This window comes from Rhinoderma darwinii, chromosome 12 (assembly GCF_050947455.1).
Source record: "Rhinoderma darwinii isolate aRhiDar2 chromosome 12, aRhiDar2.hap1, whole genome shotgun sequence".
Lineage (NCBI taxonomy): Eukaryota > Metazoa > Chordata > Amphibia > Anura > Rhinodermatidae > Rhinoderma > Rhinoderma darwinii.
The window spans coordinates 17,311,592-17,335,112 of record NC_134698.1 but is presented as its reverse complement, the minus strand read 5'-3'; the positions used below and the strand labels follow the sequence as shown (position 1 = coordinate 17,335,112).

Genomic DNA, 23,521 nt, shown 5'->3' with positions numbered 1-23,521 from the left:
GACCTGCACAAGGCTGGAATGGGCTACAAAACCATAAGTAAGACGCTGGGTGAGAAGGAGACAACTGTTGGTGCAATAGTAAGAAAATGGAAGACATACAAAATGACTGTCAATCGACATCGATCTGGGGCTCCATGCAAAATCTCACCTCGTGGGGTATCCTTTATCCTGAGGAAGGTGAGAGCTCAGCCGAAAACGACACGGGGGGAACTTGTTAATGATCTCAAGGCAGCTGGGACCACAGTCACCAAGAAAACCATTGGTAACACATTACGCCGTAATGGATTAAAATCCTGCAGTGCCCGCAAGGTCCCCCTGCTCAAGAAGGCACATGTACAGGCCCGTCTGAAGTTTGCAAATGAACATCTGGATGATTCTGAGAGTGATTGGGAGAAGGTGCTGTGGTCAGATGAGAATAAAATTGAGCTCTTTGGCATTAACTCAACTCGCCGTGTTTGGTGGAAGAGAAATGCTGCCTATGACCCAAAGAACACCGTCCCCACTGTCAAGCATGGAGGTGGAAACCTTATGTTTTGGGGGTGTTTCTCTGCTAAGGGCACAGGACTACTTCACCGCATCAATGGGAGAATGGATGGAGCCATGTACCGTCAAATCCTGAGTGACAACATCCTTCCCTCCACCAGGACATAAAAAATGGCTCGTGGCTGGGTCTTCCAGCTCGACAATGACCAGAAACATACAGCCAAGGCAACAAAGGAGTGGCTCAAAAAGAAGCACATTAAGGTCATGGAGTGGCCTAGCCAGTCTCCAGACCTTAATCCCATCGAAAACTTATGGAGGGAGCTGAAGATCCGAGTTGCCAAGCGACAGCCTCGAAATTGTAATGATTTACAGATGATCTGCAAAGAGGCATGGGCCAAAATTCCATCTAACATGTGTGCAAACCTCATCATAAACTACAAAAAACGTCTGACTGCTGTGCTTGCCAACAAGGGTTTTGCCACCAAATATTAAGTCTTGTTTGCCAAAGGGATCAAATACTTATTTCTCTGTGCACAATGCAAATAAATATATATAATTTTGACTATGTGATTTTCTGTTGTTTTTTTTTAGATAATCTATCTCTCACTGGTAAAATTAACCTAGCCTAAAAATTCTAGACTGTTCATGTCTTTGACCAGTGGGCAAACTTACAAAATCAGCAAGGGATCAAATACTTATTTCCTTCACTGTATATGGCATCGCCATACCCGGGAGAACCCGCTTAACAGTTTGAGGTATTTGTCTTCAGTGGCACGAACTGGGCACTACATATTGTGCACTAAAATGGCATATACCTGTGGAAATTTGCAATTTTCACTTTGCACATCTACTCCGCAATTATTTCTAATAAAGAAAAACAACCCTGTGTGGTCAAAATGCTCGCTAAATCCCTTAAAAAAATGCATTGAGGGGTGCAGTTTCCAAAATGGGGGTCACTACTTGGGGGTTTGTTTTACTATTTGACCCCAGAGTCCTGCCATTGTGGGCTAAATCACCAAAATAGGCCTCACATGCGCCTTTCACTCCTAAGCCCTGTCATATGTCCAGGCAAATGATAAATGCCTTGAAGGGTGTAGTTTACAAAATGGGGTCACTTCTCAGGGTTTTACTCTGGTACCTAAGGGAGCTCTACAAATGCGACATGGCGCCCGTACACTAGTCTAGCAAAATCTGCGCTCTAAAAGCCAAATGACGCTCCTTCCATTTTGAGCTCTGCCATGTGCCCAAACAGAAGTTGAGGACCACACACAGGGTATTGCTGTATTCGGGAAAAATTGGGTAACAAATTGTGTGTTGTTTTTTCTCCTATTACCCCTCGTGGAAAAAAAAATTGGTTGCAAAACGACATATTTTTTTAGAATTTTTTTTTTTTTCATTTTCACTGCCTCATTCTAATACAATCTATGAAACACCTGTGGGATCAAAATGCTCACTACACCCCTAGATGATTACCCTGAGGGGTATAGTTTCCAAAATGGAGTCACTTCTCAAGGGTTTCTACTGTACTGGTACCTCAGGGGCTCTGCAAATGCGACATGGCGTCCAATAAAGCAATCAACCAAAATCTACATGCCAAGTAGCACTCCTACCATTTTGAGCCCTGCCGTGTGTCCAAACAGCAGTTTATTACATCTTATGGGGTATTTCCGTACTCGTGAGAAATTGCTTTAAAATTTTTGGGGCGCTTTTTCTCCTTTATTCCTTGTGAAAATGAAAAAAATTCAACATTTTTGTGGAAAGAATGTAGATTTTCATTTTCACTGCATAATTCCAATAATTCAGCAAAAAAACTGTGGGGTCAAAATGCTCACTATACCTCCAGATAAGTTCCATGAGCGATGTCGTTTCCCAAATGGGGTCACTTTTGCGGGGTTTGCACTATTTTGGCCCATCAGTGGCTTTGGAAACGTGACATGACGCCGAAAACCATTCCAGCAAAACTTGTGCTCTAAAAGTCAAATGACGCTCTGTCCTTTCTAAGCCCTGCCGTGTGTTCAAATAGCCGTTTATTACCACGTATGGCGTATTGCTGTGCTCAGAAGAGTTTTCTTTACAAATGTTACATAGTTACATAGTTAGTACGGCTGAAAAAAGACACATGTCCATCAAGTTCAACCAAGGGAAAAGGGAAGGAAAAATTTCTACACATAGGAGCTAATATTTTTTTGTTCTAGGAAATTATCTAACCCTTTTTTAAAGCCATCTACTGTCCCTGCTGTGAGCAGCTCCTGCGGTAGACTATTCCATAGATTCACAGTTCTCACTGTAAAGAAGCCTTGTCGCCTCTGCAGCTTGAACCTTTTTTTCTCCAGACGGAGGGAGTGCCCCCTTGTTTTTTGAGGGGGTTTTACAAGGAACAGGATTTCACCATATTTTTTGTATGTGCCATTAATATATTTATATAAGTTAATCATGTCCCCCCTTAGTCGTCTTTTTTCAAGGCTAAATAGGTTTAATTCTTTCAATCTTTCCTCATAACTTAAATTCTCCATGCCCCTAATTAGCTTCGTTGCTCTTCTTTGTATTTTTTCCAACTCCAGGGCATCCTTTCTATGAACTGGAGCCCAGAACTGGACTGCATATTCTAGATGAGGCCTCACTAATGCTTTGTAAAGTGGTAATATTACATCCCTGTCCCGCGAGTCCATGCCTCTTTTAATACACGACAATATCCTGCTGGCCTTTGAAGCAGCTGATTGACACTGCATGCTGTTATTGAGTTTATGATTTACAAGTACACCCAGATCCTTCTCAACAAGTGAATCCGCCAGTGTAGCTCCCCCTAGGACATATGATGCATGCAGGTTGTTGGTACCCAGATGCATAACTTTACATTTATCTACATTAAACTTCATCTGCCAAGTGGACGCCCAAACACTTAGTTTGTTTAAATCTGCCTGTAATTCATGAACATCTTCCATAGTCTGAACTATATTGCATAGCTTGGTGTCATCTGCAAAAATAGAAATAGTGCTATTAATCCCATCCTCTATATCATTAATAAATAAGTTGAATAATAGGGGTCCCAGCACTGAACCCTGGGGTACACCACTTATAACCGGTGACCATTCAGAGTAGGAATCATTGACCACAACTCTCTGGATACGGTCCTTGAGCCAATTCTCAATCCAATTACAAACTATATTTTCTAAACCTATAGTCCGTAATTTACCCATTAGGCGTCTATGGGGGACAGTGTCAAATGCCTTTGCAAAGTCCAAAAACACTAAATCCACAGCGGCCCCTCTGTCTAGACTTCTGCTCACCTCTTCATAAAAACAGATTAGGTTAGTTTGACAACTTCTGTCCTTAGTAAAACCGTGCTGGCTGTCACTTATAATGCTATTTATTGTCACATAATCCTGTATATAGTCCCTCAATAGCCCCTCAAACATTTTCCCCACGATGGATGTTAAGCTTACTGGTCTATAATTACCCGGGGAAGACATAGAGCCCTTTTTGAAAATAGGCACCACATTTCCCCTGCGCCAGTCCCTTGGCACTATACCAGTCACTAGAGATTCTCTGAATATTATGAAAAGGGGGACAGAAATAACTGAACTAAGCTCTTTAAGAACTCTAGGGTGTAACCCATCTGGTCCCGGGGCCTTGTGCACATTTATTTTATTTAATTTAGCTTGGACCATCTCTACATTCATCCAATTCAGTATATCAACTGATATATTAACAGCTCTGGCACCGGCTACATCAGCTGCTCCTTCTTCAGTTGTATATACAGAGCTAAAGAACCCATTTAGTAACTCTGCCTTCTCTTGATCCCCTGTGATCAACTCCCCATTACCATTATCTAGGGGTCCCACATGTTCAGACCTGGGCTTTTTTGCATTTATATGCTTGAAGAATTTTTGGGGATTTGTTTTACTATCCTTGGCCACCTGCCTTTCATTTTGTATTTTTGCTAATTCTATTACATTTTTACAGATTTTATTAAGCTCCTTATATTTTACAAAGGCTACAGCTGTACCCTCAGATTTGTATTTTTTAAATGCCCTTTTTTTGTCATGTATTGCCCCTTTCACAGAATGTGTAAGCCATGTGGGGTTTAATTTGAGTCGTTTATACTTGTTACCTGTAGGAATAAATTTTGCACTATAATAACTCAAAGTAGATTTGAAAATCTCCCATTTATCATTTGTTCCATTATTTGACATTAGTTCTTCCCAGTCTATATCCTGAATTGCAGCCCTCATCCTGGGGAAATTGGCTTTCTTAAAATTAAATGTTTTTGCCCTCCCAGCCTGCGTTTGTTTTTTACAGTATAGGTAAAATTTAACTATATTATGATCACTGTTACCGAGGTTTTCACGAACATTGACATTCCCAACAAGATCTGCATTATTAGAAATGACCAGATCCAACAGAGCTTCACCTCTAGTCGGGTCTTCCACAAACTGGCCCATAAAATTTTCCTGCAACAGGTTGAGGAAATGTCTCCCCTTTGCAGTTGAAGCCGAACCATGACACCAATTAATATCCCGGAAATTAAAATCTTCCATTATCACTACAGTACCCGCCTGTGCAGCCCGCTCCATCTGTTTATATAGCTGAACTTCCATCTCCTCAGTTATATTGGGGGGTCTATAGATTACACCAAAAGTAATTTTTTCAGTGTTTACCTCCCTTTCTAGTTCCACCCACAAGGTTTCAACCTCCTCACAGTATTCACCCACTATTGTCTCTTTCACACTCGCCTTCATATCATTTCTCACATACAGACATACACCACCACCTTTCCTATTTGTCCTGTCTTTCCGAAAAAGTGTTAAACCCTGTAGATTTACAGCCCAGTCATGTGAAGAGTCCAGCCATGTTTCAGCAACACCAACTATATCTATATTTTCTTCCAGTATCAAGGCCTCCAGCTCCCCCATTTTGCTTGCTAGACTTCTGGCATTTGTGAACATACACTTTAACTTGCCTGTCAGTTTTTCACTTTTATTATCAGAAATGTGATTTGACATTAATCGGGCCTTTTTATTTACACTGTTTTGTAACGAAAGGATCTCCTTATCCTGTTGTCTAGTCCTCTCCCCACATTCTGTTTCTCCCCCCACCAATATAGTCTGACCCCTCTCTAACCTGGCTACCCCTTTTTTTCTACATTGACCTCCCTCCTCAGCCCTAGTTTAAATACTCCGCCACCCCAGCTAGAATTCTCTCCCCCAGCACAGCGGACCCCCTTCCATTTAGGTGCAAATCATCTGCAGAATACAGTTTGTACCCCAATGAAAAGTCAGCCCAGTGCTCTAGGAACCCAAATCCTTCTCCTCTACACCAAGACTTTAGCCATGCATTTAACTCCCTGAGCTCCCGCTGTCTTTCCTGTGATGCGCATGGCACAGGCAGTATTCCTGAGAATACAACCTTGGAGGTCCTTCCCTTCAGCTTGTAGCCTAGTTCTTTAAAATTATTCTTAAGGCTCCTCTACCTACCATGTTGAGGTGCTTTTTCTCCTTTATCTATTGTAAAAATGAAAAAATATGATCTAAAACTACATTTTATTAGAAAATATTTAGATTTTCAATTTCACGGCATAATTCCCATTAAATTCTGCAAAAAACATGTGGGGTCAAAATGCTAACTATACCCCTAGAAATATTCCTTAAGGGGTGTAGTTTTCAAAATGGGTCACTTTTTGGGGGTTTCCGCTGTTTTGGTCCCTTCATGGCATTGCAAACACGACATGGCACTGAAAACTATTTCAGCAAAATCTGCTCTCCAAAATCGAAATGGTGCTCCTTCCCTTGTGAGCCCTGCTGTGGGTCCAAACAGCAGTTTATTACCACATATGGGTCATTGCCGGGAGAAGATGCTTTACAAATGTTGGGGTGCTTTTCCTCATTTATTTCTTGTAAAACTTAAAGATTTTCATTTTTACAGACTAATTCTAATAAGTTGAGTAAAGAAACTGTGCTAACTATACCCCTAGATAAATGTCGAGGTGTGTAGTTTCCAAAATGGTGACACTTTTGGGGGGTTTTCACTGTTTTGGCACCACAAGACCTCTTCAAACCTGACATGGTGCCTAAAATATATATATATATATATATATATATATATATATATATATATATATATATATACACTCCTTTTTGCTTCTGAGGCCTGTGTTTCAGTCCATTACCACACTAGGGCCACATGTGGGATATTTCTAAAAACTGCAGAATCTGGGCAATAAATATAGAGTCCCTTTTTTTTGGTAAAATTTTCTGTGTTAAAGAAAAAAAATGTATTACCAATGAGTTTTGGCAAAAAAAAAGAAAATTGTAAATTTCACCTCTACTTTGCTTTAATTCCTGTGAAACACCTAAAGGGTTAAGAAACCTTTATGAATTCTGTTTTGAATGCATTGAGGGTGAAGTTTTTAAAATGGGGTGATTTATGGGGACTTTATTATATATAAGTCCCTTAAAGCCACTTCAGCTGCCGGCATCTATGAGAGAGGCCCTAATTGTGGTGCTGTTGAAGCCTGGGAAAGATCCGACTCTCCCGGATTCCTACCGGCCCATCTCGTTGATTAACTCAGATGCAAAGATACTTGCCAAAATATTAGCTACCAGATTAAACAAAGTTATATTGTCCCTCATCCATCCTGACCAAACAGGCTTTATGCCTGGGAAGGGTACGGATATTAACGTACACAGGTTGTTTCTTAATATTGATGCGGCACAATACGATACATCCCCTGGGTTTGTTCTCTCCCTAGATACATATAAAGCCTTTGATTCGGTTGAATGGAGGTATCTCTGGATACTGCTTTCCCGTCTAAACTTTGGTCCCAGATTTCTGGCCCTTGTCCGTCTGTTATATGAGCAGCCTGTCGCAAGGGTGAGAACAAATCTGGATGTCTCTAAGCCCTTCTCTTTAGGTCGGGGTATGCGCCAGGGCTGTCCACTTTCCTCTTTGTTGTTTGCTCTTGCGATTGAGCCTCTGGCGCTGGCAGTTAGGCGTTCTTCCTCCATTATTGGTATCCCTCGAGGCTCGCTAGTTGAGAAAATATCCCTGTATGCAGATGATACTTTGGTGTACCTAGCGGATGATGGTCCTTCGTTGTCTTCACTCTTGCAGCTGGTTGTTACTTTTGGGGCGTTCTCGGGGTTGTCGGTTAATTGGTCTAAGTCGGTTATGTTCCCTCTATGTGCAGAATATCGCTCCCGGCAGGGGCTCCCTGTCCCGTTGCAGGTCGTGTCTCAATTTACGTATCTTGGGGTGCGGATTACCCTTAATTTGTTACGCTTTCGTGAACTTAATCTGTGTCCCTTAGTGGCCTCTACTGAAAAGCAGCTAAACTCTTGGAGGAACCTCCCCCTCTCATTATATGGTAGGATAAACCTTTTTAAAATGATATATCTGCCTAAATTCCTTTACCTCCTACATATTTGTCCGATTATCTTGCCCAAACAATTTTTTGGCCACCTGGATGGGATCCTACGTGGGTTTTACTGGCAAGGCGGCATACCCAGGTTTAGTCTCAGTCTTCTGCAGGCCCCAAGGAGTGTGGGGGGGATGGCGGCGCCCAACCTTTACTTATATTATCTGGCTTCGCAGCTGGTACTGGCTCACTGGTGGATTGACATTGACTTAAGTAATGCGGCCACGGCGCTGGCTGGAGCACTCATGACTTCCTATGAGAGTCTTACCAACCTCTTATATAGGTTTAAAACTTCGTGTCAGGCGCCCTTACCGTTAAAAACTATTGCGAATGCCTGGAAGAAGGCACAACTCTTACTAAAAGATACTACGGATTCTTCTGTTTCCCCCAGGACTCCGTTATGGAATAATCCATGGCTGCCTCACCTGGTGTCCCTGCCGGGAGCGATGATGTGGGCTGGGATAGGGGTTCGATTTTTAGGCCAAATATACTAATATACTCTGTAGACAGCGAGTTTGTCTCCTTTTCTGAGCTAGAGGAGAGATTTGGGGTCTCGAGAGTTTTTTTTTATCATTATCTCCAGTTGAGACATGCCTGCTTGGCTCAGTTTGGTTCTATTATGCCAGCTTTGGGGTTTTCCGGATTGGAGGACCTACTCGGCACCCCAGACCTTCCTAAGACCCTCACTCAGACGTATGCCCTGTTGCTGTCCTCTGTAAAACGTCCATTTGATAGGGCGTACCTGGGGTGGAAGAGAGATATCCCCGATCTGTCGGAGGAGGAGTGGAGGGAGGTGGAGTTTTCCTTTTTTGATTCCGTAGTTAGTGCTCGAGATTTTTTAATACAATCACGGTTTCTACACAGAATTTACTATACTCCGGTTAGACTTCAGAGAATTGGGGCCTCCGGGTCGGACAGCTGTTTTAGGTGTCAGTCGGATATTGGCACGTACCTCCACTGTGTCTGGTCCTGCCCTAGGATTTCACTATTTTGGTCAAGGGTTGTAGAGTTTCTGCATGACAACTTTGAGTTTCCCAGGGTTCTCTCACCTCAGGTGTGCCTCTTGGGCATTATGAATGAGTTAGTACAAGGCTATTATGACAAAATCTTTTTCCGATTTGTTTTGTTCTGTGCACGGAAGGTTATAATTATGGAATGGAAGGCCACGGTGTGTCCTAGTATAGAACATTGGTTACAACTGGTAAATAAGTATATACCATTATATCAGAAGTTATACATTAGCAGAGGGTGTCCTGACAAATTCGGGAAGATATGGGCTAGATGGATGGAGATTATATGCACCTGTAATACGTTAAGTTTTCATGTGGGCTTTTGCACTGTAATTGTATTTTTCTATATGAGGATTGTCATTGGCAACTAGTGCGGTTGGTCAGTATGTTATGTATGTTTTTGTGCGCAATTTTGCGCTTTTGTAGATTTGTATTTTGAGAAAAAGTTAATAAAGAAAACCTTTTAAAAAAAAAAAGCCACTTCAGAACTGAACTGGTCTCTAAAAAAATTGCCTTTTGACATTTTCTTGAAAATATGAGAAATTGCTTCTAAAGTTCTAAGCCTTGTAACGTCCTAGAAAAATAAAAGAATGTTCAGAAAACGATGCAAACATAAAGTAGGCATACGGGAAATTTTAAGTAGTAACTATTTTGTGTGGTATGACTATCTGTCTTACAAGCAAATACATTTAAATTTAGAAAAATGCAGATTTTTGCAAATTTTCTCAGATTTTTGGGGTTTTTCGCAAATAAACACTGAATATATCGACCAAATTTTACCACTAACCTAAAATCCAATGAGTCACGAGAAAACAATCTCAGAATCGCTTGGATACATAAAAGCATTCCAGAGTTATTACCACATAAAGTAACACGTCAGATTTGTCCACAAGGCCAAACGAGTGTCCTTAAAGGGAATGTGTTGCTAGCAAAAAATGTATTATTTTTTTTAGTTAAACAATTAGTGTGTAGGTGATTAAACATTGTTCTATTTTTTATTTTATTTTTTCACGAGTCAGGAAATATTATAAATTAGATTCTAATTTATAATATTTCCCAGCACTGGTCACTAGATGGAGCAATTCCCAAAATTGCAGCATTGCATGTGGTAAAGCAACCACATTGCTTTATGCTGCAAAATTGGAAAAAAATCCCTCGCTCTAGTGAGCTCTCAGAATCCCCCCCTCCTTTATCCTGGCTAGCGCCGGGAGAAACGAGGGGATTGAACAGTCAAACCTCCTACACTGTGTGCCGCCATTTTTTGAGCTAACACACAGTGTAGAAGGTTTACATACAGTAGTAAACACACTGAAACACGAACATACATAGAAATCACTTACCTGCTCCAGTCGCCGCCGCTCCCTCCAGTCCGTCCGCTCAGTCTGCTGCCGCTGCTCCAAGTGCACAAGTCCGGAAGCCGCGACCGGAAGTAGTAATCTTACTGTCCGGCCACGACTTCCGGTCTACAGGAAAATGGCGCCGGACGGCGCTCAGTTCAACTTGGACTGTGTGGGAGCGGCGCATGCGCCGTTCCCACACAGACGGCGTACACCATAGTGGATGGAACGGGCCCCGTTCGCATTCACTATGGGACTGTAGCTGCCGTATTCCATGTCTGTATGTGTCGTTAATCGACACATACAGAAATGGAAAAAAAAATGGCAGCCCCCATAGGGAAGTTTTTAATAAAACACTAACATCAAACTGATATAAAAAATTTTTTTTGGGTGACACTGTTCCTTTAAGGTGTTAACAGCTCGGGAACAATGCAAGCTGCACTGTGATTGGTTCCTATGACCAGTTTTTTTGATAAATAATTTCCATTTGACCGCATTTCCCTAGACTGTAAATGACCGTCTAGATCGGAGGTGTTTACTTCACACACAGGACACGAGTTTATGATGCATCACACTTTGCATGATCATAAAGTTTAGAGGAATGTGTTTTTTTAATTAGTCCCCCTAGGAGACTTGAACCAGCAATCGTTAGATCGCTTGCACGATATACTGCAATACTAATGTATTGCAGTATATCGTGATTCTGACAATCTCTTTTGAAGCCCTGCCAGAAGCAGAGCTTCAAAGGAGTACAAAGATGGCAGCACTGGGGACCTTTATTAGGGCCCCAGGCTGCCATAGCAACCATTGTAAATGGCCGATCGCACTGCGGGGTGGGGGGGGGCGCGATGGCCTGTTTCAGGGGGCACCCCCTGATTCTAACAATTTAAATGCCGCAGTCACGATTGACCGCAGCGTTTAAAGTGTTTAAAAGGGCGTAATCAAAGTGAACTTTGATTACGCTCACTGGAGTGGGGTGTCGGCTGTGCAACACAGCCATCACACACAGAGTATAGAGCGCGCTTTGCCCGTGAGCCCGCTCCTTACTTCCCCTTGGCGACAGCAACGTAATAGTACGTGGCATGTCGCCAAGGGTTTAAAACAACCACCGTCACACAGACTTTTTTTTTATTTAATGGGGCCATTCACACGGCTGTTGCATCAACCTACCATGTGACGGGTCCGTTGAAAAATAGAACATGTCCTATTATCTTCAGCTTTCACGGATCCCTCCATAGGCTCAAGTATATGGGGATCCGTGATAGAGGAATGTGCACGGGGGCACCTCGGATTTGCACGTTTTTCACGTCAGAGTTTCCTCACGTTCGTGTGAATCTAGCCTTCTAGTAATATTCATGCTTTAGGCTCCTGGAAGAATTGGCACAATGTTGTCTGAACAGCTTTTTGGTATGTAAAACATTCGGGATTCCACACACCCTTCTAAGCAGTGACCTAAAGAGCATTCTTCAGATTGATGAAAGTCAGACGTTTGGGTGAGAATTCACCGAAAGGAACAAAAACTTTCAAACTTTGACTGAATTACATGAAATCACACAGGATGGAAAATCTAAATGTCCACCAAGGTCAACCGCTCTCAGAAAAGGAAAACCAAAATGTTTGTAGCCAGTAAGGGTATGTTCACACACACTAATTACGGACGTAATTCGGGCGTTTTTGCCCCGAATTACGTCCGAAAAATGCGCCTCGATAGTGTTGACAAACATCTGCCCATTGAAAGCAATGGGCTGACGTTTGTCTGTTCACACGAGGCGTATATTTACGCGCCGCTGTCAGATGACGGTGCGTAAATAGACGCCCGCGTCAAATAAGTGACCTGTCACTTCTTGGGTCGTAATTGGAGCCGTTATTCATTGACTCCAATGAAAAGCAGCGCCAATTACGTCCGTAATGGACGCGGCGTTCAAGCGCCTGCACATGCCGTTACGGCTGAAATTACGGGGATGTTTTCTCCTGAAAACATCCCCGTAACTAAGTAACTTACTAATATACTTTAATTAAAATTTTTGTACTAAATGGTGCAATTCAAACCTCATGACTTATTCAGTAAGTGCTGTAGCTTTTCTAATAATGATGACTCTCCGACACGGCCCCACGTGACTGGGCTCTTGCTTCATGTGCTGTTCGTGAACATGACCGCAAGGGGCTATCACATTGTCTATTGCTTGAGTCCCGAGCAGAGCATCAGCTAGCGCTTTTTTCGGGACTCCAGCACTGCTCCCGACGTCCATATTTGGTATGGGGTTTCCAATCGCTGGAGTCCCCGAGCAGAGAATCAGCCGATTCTCTGCCCGGGGACTCCACAACTTCTGCCCACATCGTCACTGTACATATATGGACAACATCATCGACAGCACTACTGGAGTCCCCGAGCACAGCATCAGCCGATTCTCTGCCTAGGGACTCCACAACTTCTGCCAACGTCACTGTCCATATATGGACAATGACGTCGGCAGCAGTACTGGAGTCCCCGAGCAGAGCACTTTCATGACCAAGGGTCCTTGATGCCCCTGTGTCCAGGTCAAATTTTCCATTTTTGATATGCATTTCTTTAAACGATAATATCTTTGCAACCGCTTTCAATATCACACCTATTTTTACAAGTCTTATGAGGCTTTAATTTTCTAGATTAGTTTAATTCCATGTTTTTTATTTTGATTATGAGAAGTCAAATCACAAAAAATGTGAAATAAAACCACTTTTTTGTAATTCTTTTATATTAAATGATGGTGCATGCCATATTTATGCTATAATTTGTACGTTTTTACAAGTGGGCGGTGTTTAGCGGGATGGGCGGGGCATTCCCCACTTCTAGAGAGCGAGCAATACTGAGAACACGTTACAGAAAATCCTCATAATGTAATTAATATAAAACTTGATCGAGGCTCCACAGGCAGAGCTTTACTTTAGCCTTACAAATTAGGGGCTCGGGACTCTTATATATCGCAGGTAAATAATAATCTTTTGTTGCAGGAGGATAGCCGCTTTGGAAGCCAAACAGAGTCAGCGGGAAGAGATGCAAAGAGGTCAAGGGGTATTACCTATAGGAAGCAACTCCAGGTATCAGGGGTTGTCGCCAGAAGACCAAGCTATTTCAGAACGACTGGAAAAACTCAAGCGGGAAACTAAACCTAGTGAGTAGATGACCATGCTTGTAAGAAGACCTATGTGGCTAGGCTGCAACTTTAAAAAAAATTTGGGCAGGATTTTTTTTTTACGGTTGTCGTTCATAGTCAAACTACATATTATTTTTTTATATATATATATATCCTTTAAGTATCTAAGATTAAGTTTGTAGAAGTAATTTCATCATCGTGGAGTTATTCAGTAGACGACTTCCCTAGTTTATTATGACGGCAGACGTGACCGCTGCGGGTGTGAGGAAAGCCGTGATGGTGGAGTGCAGTTTAATAGACACAACACAACTGTATGTAAAAATGTAACTAAATTTCTGACTAGATGATACAGCAGTATTTACATGTATGATGGAGATATTCCTTTCACATTTTTCAGAAGCCATCCCTTCCACAGCCGAAATAGAGTCCAGGATAGAGGCCTTACGTAAGGAAACACAAGCACCTGCCCCATCCCTGGAAGAAATGGAGTGTCGACTGGCCGTATTACAAGGGAGGGTTCCGCCATCTAGAGCAACCAAGCCGGTATTAGTATATTCTTATGAGAAATTTGTCAATGTCCAATTTCATCGCAAATTTGATATAGCTTACGTTGTATTGGGTCACATGTACCAATTCTGTATAATGGTAAAATGCACTTGTTGCCCATCTTCGTTCTTTTCCAAACTGTACCGGAATGATGAAACTATTCAGACTTTATGCGTTCTGTAAACTCCCCTTAGTTCCCCTCATTCGGTCTCTGCCGATCATGAGTCCCTGATCTCTCGCTGCAGGCCTCTGCTGAAGTCTCCTCTACACGTGCATTGACATCCTAATTCTAAATTTACAAAAAAACGGTCCTTTGTTTAATTTCCTTTTTTTAATGTTTATTTTATAGATTTCTTTCTTTTTTTATTTTCTTTATCCGCTTTATAGCCGCATCAATCACCTGATACCAGAAGTCAAACTCAAAAAGTTGATGACCTGCTGACCCAACTGAATCATGAGGTAGCTTTAGATCAAAAGTGTGACCCAGATTCTCAACAAGGTAAATAATATTTAATTTTAAAAAATGCAGATTCATTTTGTTTATCAATTTTGGATTTTTATTCATTTTTGGATCTTCATTGGATGTATTTGTATACATTTATTTTATTTTTAAAAAACAACACCTTACCGTTGACCTCTACATAAAACGTTACATACTCTTCGGAAATATACTGACATTCCTTTAATCTAGCATTGAATAGTCCAGCACTTGTTTCGATCATAAATATTCCAATTAGGAAGTTCCATTTATTAAATTGTAACAGATTTTGAGTTAACACTTTATTTTGGGCTTTATTCCGGTCTTGACTTGTATGTCGTTTTCTCTGACTGTCTCACAATTCAGCACCTATCCGGTCCCATTGATGCTAAATTAACAGATTCAAGACATTTTTGTTCTGTTTTTTTTAGAATTGTGTTCAAGCTTCCCCTTAGGTTTCTGTCAGCCTTTCCAGTACTTTGATGGCAAGAATAGCACAATCTGTAGGGTCAGGGTTTCCGTCACTTTTGAAATCAAAAGCCGCGCAGCATTCGTACAATCGACCCAGCACACTACTATGGCTTCTGAAATGAACGGAAACCATAGCGCAGGTGTGAACAGAGCCGTACACGCTCAGGACATAGGCAGGTGATGTGTCTGGCGGCAGAGTGGAGATAAAGCATTAGGCTGGAATTCCACAGGGCGTTTTGATCGCCTTTTAGCATCGTTTTTATTGTTTTTGTACTGAATATCTGTGGAGATTTACAAAAAAAATCCAAAAGCCAAATGGTTCTCCTTCCTTTCTGAGCCCTGCCTTGTCCAAACAGCAGTTTTATTAATGAAGAAAAAAATAGGAGAAATCCTCCAGCTCACCTTGGTACAGACCTATACTGCTTGCAGCGCTCGGGTCCTCGTGTCGGTACACGGTATGAATGGAGAGAGAAAAACGAAAGTTGGATCCAGTGCTGATGGATGTAAAAAAGGAAACTTCTTCCAAGTTTTATTGTAAGTTTAAAAGTAAAAACAGCAGGGTATTTTCCTCTGTACAAGGGGTGATCAGAGAATCATGCCTACGCGTTTCAGACGCTTCCTGCGTCCTTACTCATGGCTTTACATCCATCAGCGCTGGATCCAACTTTCGTTTTTCTCTCTCCAGCAGTTTATTAACACATATAGGGTATTGCCGCCATCGGGAGAAATTTCTTTATAAATGTTGGGGTGCATTTTGACCTTTTACTCCTGTTTGTTCAGAAAAAAGTAGATTTTAATTTTCACTGCCTAATTCCAATTTATTCAGCAAAAAACCTGTCGGGTCAAAATGCTCACTATACCCCTAGATAAATTCCTTGAGGGGTGTAGTTTCCCAAATGGGGTCACTTTTGGGGGGTTTCCACCGTTTTGGCACCACAAGACCTCTTCAAACCTGACATGGTGCCGAAGATATATTCTAATAAAAAGAGAGCCCGAAAATCCACTGGGTGCTCCTTAAATTCTGAGGCCGGTGCTTCAGTCCATTAGCACACTAGGGCCATAAGTGAGATATTTCTAAAAGCTGCAGAATATGGGCAATAAATATTGAATTGCGTTTCTCTGCTAAAACCTTCTGTTTCCGAAATAACAGGATTAAAAATGAATTTCTGCAAAAAAAAAAAATGCAAGTTGTAAATTTCACCTCTACATTTCTTTAAATCCTGTGTAAAGCCTGAAGGGTTAAGAAATCTTCTAAATTCTGTTTTGAATACTTTACTCTAAGGGGTGCAGTTTCTAAAATGGACTGATTTTTAGGAGGAGTTTCTATTATATAGGCCCCTCAATGTCACTTCAGAACTGGAAAAAAATAGGTTTCACAAATTTTCTTGAAAATGTGACAAATTAAAGTTATAAGCCTTGTAACGTCCTAGGAAAGGATGTTGAAAAAATGATGCCATATGGGGAATTTAAACGAGTAACTATTTTGTGTGGTATAACCATCTGTCTTTCAAATTTAGAAAAATGCAAATTTGTGAAAATTTTCGCAAAATATTGGTGTTTTTCACAGACAAACTGAATGTGTTATTTTACCACTAACATAATGTACAATGTGTCACATAAAAACAATCTCCGAATCGCTTGGATAAATAAAAAGCATTCTAAAGTTATTACCACATAAAATAACACGTCAGATTTGTCCACAAGGCCAAAAGAGTTTCCTAAACCGCTCTGGAACAATGCAAGCTGCACTGTGATTGGTTCCTATGACCAGTTTTTTGATGATTAATTTCCATTTGACAGCATTTCTCTAGAGTCTAGACCATAAAAACAGTGCATCGTAAATGACCGACTAGACCGGAGGTGTTCACACGCAGGACACGAGATCATGATCCATCACACTTTTCGTGATCACAAAGTCACATGTGGGTTCTAACTCTCCTCATACATAATGCAGGATGGCAAATTAAAGGGTGATTGTCATTTCAACTAACTTCTGATATGTGAGAAGAGGATCCAGTGCTGAACACCTAACCCATTGCCAAAACACAGGGCTGTGGCATCATAGCTGAATAAGGACTATATATTATTTATGGCCTGTATTCAAATCTGTAAGGGCAGCCAAAGGGGCACAGTGCTAAGCATAATGCGGCAGCCCTTTTAGTCTAGTCATTGGTGGGGTTCTCTGTGCCTGGACACCTACCAATCATTTCTAACGTTTATGATGTGTCAAAAGTTGTTTTAAATGACAATGACCCGTTGATACGGAGAGGACTGTGCTAAAGCTTCCGCCATAAAACCAGTCATTTAGTTTAAACACCAAACAATTCTTCCACTTCTCCTGTTCTATGTCCAGTTTACAAACATATAGAAAAACAAATAAAAATGGATAGCTACTAAGACACAAACTGGACATGAATATATGGGATATGTTAATTAATATTTTTTTTTAGCATCATTACCTACCACACTAGATTAATTTATTTTGTCTCAATGCAAAGTGCGAAAGCACTAGACACATATTTTTGATACATTGTATCATTCATCTTATATATGGCCTATTTATGATACAAACATTGGCAGTGAAGTGTTGACTGCCAAGTTATATATTCCTTAACCGACTCAGTGAAAATAATCTTAAAGGGAATGTGTCGCTAGAAAAAAATTTTTTTTTCAGTTAAACAATTAGTATTTAAGTGATTACACATTGTTTTAATTTTTTCACAAGTCAGGAAATATAAATTAGATTCTAATTTATAACATTTCCATGTGCTGGCCACTAGAGGGAGCAGTTCCCAAAACTGCAGCATGGTCACTGTGGTAAAGCAACCTCAGTGATTTATGCTGCAAATTTGGGGTGGACACACTCTCTCTAGTGTCCTCACACAATCCCCCCTCTCTTCTTCTGGCTAGTGCCAGGAGAAGGAGGGGTTTGAATGTCTTTAAACCTCCTACATTGTGTGCCGCCATTTTCTGAGTGACTGCACAGTGTAGGAGGATTAGATACAGGGCTCAGCAGACAGTATCACGAACATAATACACACATCACATACACGAACATAAATTACCTTTTCCTGCCTCCGCTTCTCTACGCTCCTCTTCCTTGAGCATTCGCTTCGTTGAACATGCGGCCAGAAGTCGTCATCTTAATGTCCGGCAGCAGCTTCCGGTCCACATGAAAATGGCGCCGGATTTCGCTCTACGAACGAGCTTCTTTGTAGTCTGTGTAGGAGCGGCGCATGCGCCGTTCCAAAACAGACGACGCGTTCAACTGAGAATGGAACGGCTCCCGTTCGCATTCTCTATGGGGTTGTATGTGCCGTATTCCATCTCTGCATGTCTCGTTAATCGACACGTACAGAGTCGATGGCAGCCCCCATAGAGAAGTAAAAGTAAGAAATGAGAACACCATTAAATAAAATTTTTGTTAATATATTAAAAGCAATATAATAAATAAAAAAACTAAATCATGACACCTTCCCTTTAAGTATACATGTTGGGGGAAAACGGAAACTGAGAATTACTGACCGTGATTTACTTCTCCTGTTATGAATGATTAAATATAAAGCTAAAAATGTTCCTGAATTCTTTATGTAACTCCCAGAATTGCCTTCTCCACCCATTAATGATCGGAGTAAAGCTGATCATGAGGATCGCTGGACAGGCCTTTATACTGAACTAGATGCAGCGCAGCTGGAAAAGGAAAAAGACAAGATTTTGAATGAAGCAGCAACAGAACTGCAAGAAGAGAATACCAGGCAAGAGAAAATGTTGGAGATAGGGAAAAGGCTGGCTGTGTTACAAGGAAGAGATCCAGATAAAGGTATTACAAATACGTGTTTTCCATTAAAGTCCATAAAGTTATGGATTAAACAATTGATAGAAACGCAGTTGAGGAAGAACAACTCCACTCTCACCCGTATTCCTTTGACTATAACTTAAACTAAAAAAATCAATCTGAATAGTAAACCGTCAAGTCCCATTATTATGACCACCTTCTACTTTCGACACCGGCAGCACGTAGCCCATGAAGGAAGTGATGTGTGGTGGGCTTGGTGGGTATATAAGGTGTGCGATAAGCTGTCTGAACACATCACTTGTTGTTGCCATGGGTATAAGGGGCTATTTTTTTAGAGTTGCAATAAGGGATGATTATTGGCTTTCGGGCCCACGGTGGCAGTACTTCTCAAACAGCGCAGTTTATGAACTGTTCACGTGCTGCTGTGGTGACAGTGTATCGTAAGTGGACAAATGCCACCATAGGGAATAACCGATGTGGAAACTGCGGAGCACCACGTGCTATTGATGTGAGAGGTGAACATCGGATACGAAGGTGCGTGAGGGCCGAACGACACGCTACAGTGGAGCAGCTCACCGTGAAAATCAACCAGGGGGCTACCAGACGTGTCTAAAACACTTCAGAGAACCCTACTGAGTATGGGGCTCCAAAGCAGACGGATGGTCACTGCTCCTCTGCTAACAAAGGTGCATCGGAAAAAAATACTTCAATTTGCACGGCAGTATTGGAATTGGGCCACCAATGATTGGCAAAGGGTTGCCTTCTCCGATGAATCACGTTTTCTGCTTCATGGAACGGATGGACGTTGGCGTGTCAGCCGAGAAACTTCAGAGAACAAGCACCCTGCAACCATTGCTGGAAGAACACAAGCTGGAGGCGGCAGCGTTCTGGTCTGGGGAATTTTTTCATGGAATTCTCTGGGCCACTTATCCATGTGGAGGGCACTCTGAACCAATTTGGGTATGAATCCATCGTTCCAGATCACGTCCACCCATACATGCTGTTTGCCTTCCCTGGGGCATATGGAATTTTCCAGCAAGACAATGCGACATATCACACCGCTAGGAATGTCAGACTGGTTGGAAGAGCAGGACCAAGACTTCCAAGTACTTCCCTGGCCTCCTTATTCGCCAGACTTTAACTCAATTGAGCATCTGTGGGATCACCTTGATCATCTTGTTCGCTCTATGGATCCTCCCCCACTCACCCTCCAGCAAACGTGGGATGTTCTGCAGTCAGCAGCTTCAGATACCGGAGACAACCGACCCGCCCCGCCCGTCTCTCTGCTGTCCGTGCTGCACACGGCGGTTACTCTGGATATTAGCTGGTGGTCATTTTTAATATGACTTGACTGTATAATAAGGTAATAGCATATTCTATATGTATTCTCCCTTAGTTGGAAAATGAGGGTCCCACGTCCCTCATTTTGTTGATATAAGGCAGCCACTAGCGGGCCGCTATGCCCCATTGAAATCTATGGAGAGGTGGTCGCTCTTGTCCTCTCTCTCCATTAAGTCTATGGAAGTTCTGGAAAAAGCCGATCCAGTAACTAGTATAAACTTAAGTTGGGATTCCGCCTCTCTATTGATTTCAAAGGGAAAATGTGGCCGCTGACCGCTGCTTTCAATTGGGAAATGAAGTGGGGACCTCAGAGCTCCCCAGAGGTTGAGCTTGCACCTATCAGGCGTTTATGGTATATCCTGTTAATATATCATAAATGTCTACAACGGGAAAAACCCTCAACGGGACATCTGGAAGAGGGTAAATATATATATATATATATATATATATATATATATATATATATATATATATATAATGTTGTTTTGTTTTTTTTTTTATACGTCATCCCAGGAGGCCGCCCTGCTAACAGGCCAGCTAAGTGCTGGATATTCCGGGGTGAAAAACTGCACCACAGTTTGGTGCGCTTTTCCGCCCGGAATTCCTTGCGGCGCACAGGGTGGATATGCTGCGTGCTATTACGCAGCATATCTGCCCCGTGTGAACACAGCCTTACTGTGGCATCAGTTGCCCTTTAGCTGTCACTGACTACCTTTAGGTGGTACTTTAGTTTCAGCAAATAAATGTTATTCTTTGTATAATGAAAAGGGCCCCTTGTGGCGGTGGGTACCAGGGTAATAATGGGGGTTAGTGTTAGCCTCTGTACCGGCTAACACTAAGCCCCGTCTTGGTAATGGACGCTGTCAATCAGCCAGCGGCCATTACCAAGGCGGTAGTAATCAAGTTTAAAAGAAAATACAAAGGCATAGAAAATATATATATTTTATTGAAATAAACCTCCCCACACACATACAACCCCCATTAGCCATTTTATTGAAAATAAAAAAAGCCGTCCTCGAATCCGACGTAGCTCAAAGACCGAACCTGTAAAAAAACACACACACACACAAAAAAAACATTAGTAACCCAGGTTGTAGACTTAGATACAGGGCCCATACTGTATAAGATTACTGTCTGCTGGGGGTCCTGTATCTAAGCCTGCCTTGTGGTAAGCTTAGATACATGGTCCAACAGACCGTATCACACATGGGCCCTTTATCTAAGCCCATGTGGGATTCTGTCTGTTGGATCCTGTATCTAAGCTTACCACAAGGCAGGCTTCGATACAGGATCCCAGCAGGCAGTAATGATGTTACACTTACCCAGCTCTTCAGAGCAGCGGATGTATTGACACCATCCAGCGTTGGGACGTCATGCGCGGCGCACAGCGTCATGAGGTGAGAAGACGTCAGGACTTCTGCTGCGCTCGGGAAGGAGGGTAAGTATAGTGGTATTACTATAGTAACAGGCCCGTGTATTTTATGACATAGGCCCCAGTTACTATAGTAAATTTCTATAGATGCGGGGGCCGCAACCCGGTTGCGGCCCCTGTAGCGGCAGTCACCCAGGGATCCGGGGCACTGGGCTAATGGTCCGTTGCTAGCGACGCCCCTGCCCACAAGACCCATGCCACATACTAGTCACATCCTACAGCCCCTATTTCTTGCTATATACCAGCTATTTGGGAATTAATGCCACATAGCAACATGAGAACATAGTTCTCTGACCCTGCATCTTATCTACTACTTTCCTTTACCGTATATCAGTGAGCAATATTCCCATACATCAGGTAAGTCAATAAAAATAGTTTGCCCTCTAGAATTATGTGGTGGGGCTTTTCCCATCAGGGACATTTATGACATATCCACAGGATATGTCATAAATGTGATAGATGCAGGTCCGACCTCTGGGATCTGCACCTATCTCTAGAACGGGGTCCCCTAAACCCTGTTCTAGCTTTGTCTGTTCTCGCTGCCTCCCGGCCACTTCCTGTTTATATGGTCAGGAGTTACGAAAACAGCGTAGCTCAACGAGGTACGCTGTTTTCGTAACTCCCGACCATGTAACCTTTTTCATGGTCAAAATTCAGGCACAACAAAGCGGCAGAACGGGGTTTAGGGGGCCCCGTTCTAGAGATAGGTGCGGGTCCCACCTCTGGGACCCGCACCTGACATTTGACGTATCCTGTGGATATGTCATAAATGTCTCTCATGGGAAATCCCCTTTTATAACAATGAAGTATCAATATGACATACCTACATATGCATGCACTTACTACATGGTCATGTGACGGACACACCGCTGCACAGCTCGTTACATCACGTGACCATGGACAGAATTTTATCCACTGAAAGTAAAAAATTAATGTTCCTACTGAATGGCTGCAAGCAAAGATCGCGAAAACGGAGGCATTGATACAGAAAGTCGATTGGAAAATTTGTAGAACTTTTCATCATAGAATCGCGCCATAATACGGAAGCCATAGAAGTCTACAGGGCCCAACTGTACCTCTATATGCCTCCAATTTCATGCTGAGAGGTTTTTTCAGACTCTGATAGAACATCCCTCCATTTATTTCTATTGAATACCTTATTACAGAAGCCTTGTGCCCTCCTTAATATGGGGCTATAGAGAGGCACCATCTGACGGCTCACAGATTGCCTACAACTACGTAGTACAGAGTAATGGTACTGTGCGTGTAAGCCCTGACCTATGTGATTTTCCAATCGATTGTGATTAAAGGGTAACTAAACGTGTGACAAACTTCTGACATTTTGGTGGGGGTCCGAGCACTGTGACCCCCACCAATCACTAAAACGAAACTACAGAAGAGCTCTTGTGAGCGCTCCGCCGCTTCGTGTCTGTTCGGCTTTTTCCGGAAATCAATGTGTCTGAGTACGGACCCAATAGAAAGTCTACGAGCCCGTACTCCGATACATCGGCTTTCCGCAGAAAGCCGAACAGTCACGAAGTGGCTGAGCTCTTCTGCCGTTTCGTTTTAGCGATTGGTGGACATCTCATTGCTCGGACCCCCACCAATCCAAACTTCTGACATGTCACTATGACATGTCAGAAGTTTGTCAAACATTTAGTTATCCCTTTAAAATTTTGCATAGTTTCTTATGGTTTCAGAATATAAACAATAGTGAAGTAATGATGTATTTTGTGGCCATTTCCAGTAACTATGGACAACTACAAACTACCTGACAGCGATGAAGAAACCGAGGAGGAAGTAGTACAGAGATGTCTAAAGCAGGTCAGACACTGGATTTATCTTCTGCTTCTCTCCCAGCTGCCATTAAAGGGGAACTCTAACCTCATAGCCCAATGTTTGACCTGCATGCCGCAAGAATTCCGACTTGTACTTCTTGTTCACACCACGTTTTTGCCCTGTGGCTCCTGTTGTTCAGATGTATATAAAAAGTCATTATTTCATACGTTTGGCAGGTTTTCTAGTAAAAGTCAATGCAGGCCGTCTCTCATGTAATGGATATACGTTCGAAAAGGTTCA

At 42.2% G+C, this 23,521-nt stretch overlaps 1 protein-coding gene across 2 annotated transcripts in view; it reads left to right on the top strand.

Annotated features, from left to right (window-relative positions):
- The window catches only part of ZFYVE19 (zinc finger FYVE-type containing 19), a 45,325-nt gene that overhangs the window by 10,560 nt on the left and 11,244 nt on the right, over nt 1-23,521 (top strand). For both annotated transcript variants that reach the window (XM_075844762.1, XM_075844761.1), the window contains exons 4-8: nt 13,236-13,396; nt 13,776-13,921; nt 14,312-14,423; nt 18,475-18,693; nt 23,190-23,266. In XM_075844762.1, coding sequence (XP_075700877.1) covers nt 13,236-13,396; nt 13,776-13,921; nt 14,312-14,423; nt 18,475-18,693; nt 23,190-23,266 — 715 coding nt within the window. The remainder of the gene's footprint in view (nt 1-13,235; nt 13,397-13,775; nt 13,922-14,311; nt 14,424-18,474; nt 18,694-23,189; nt 23,267-23,521) is intronic.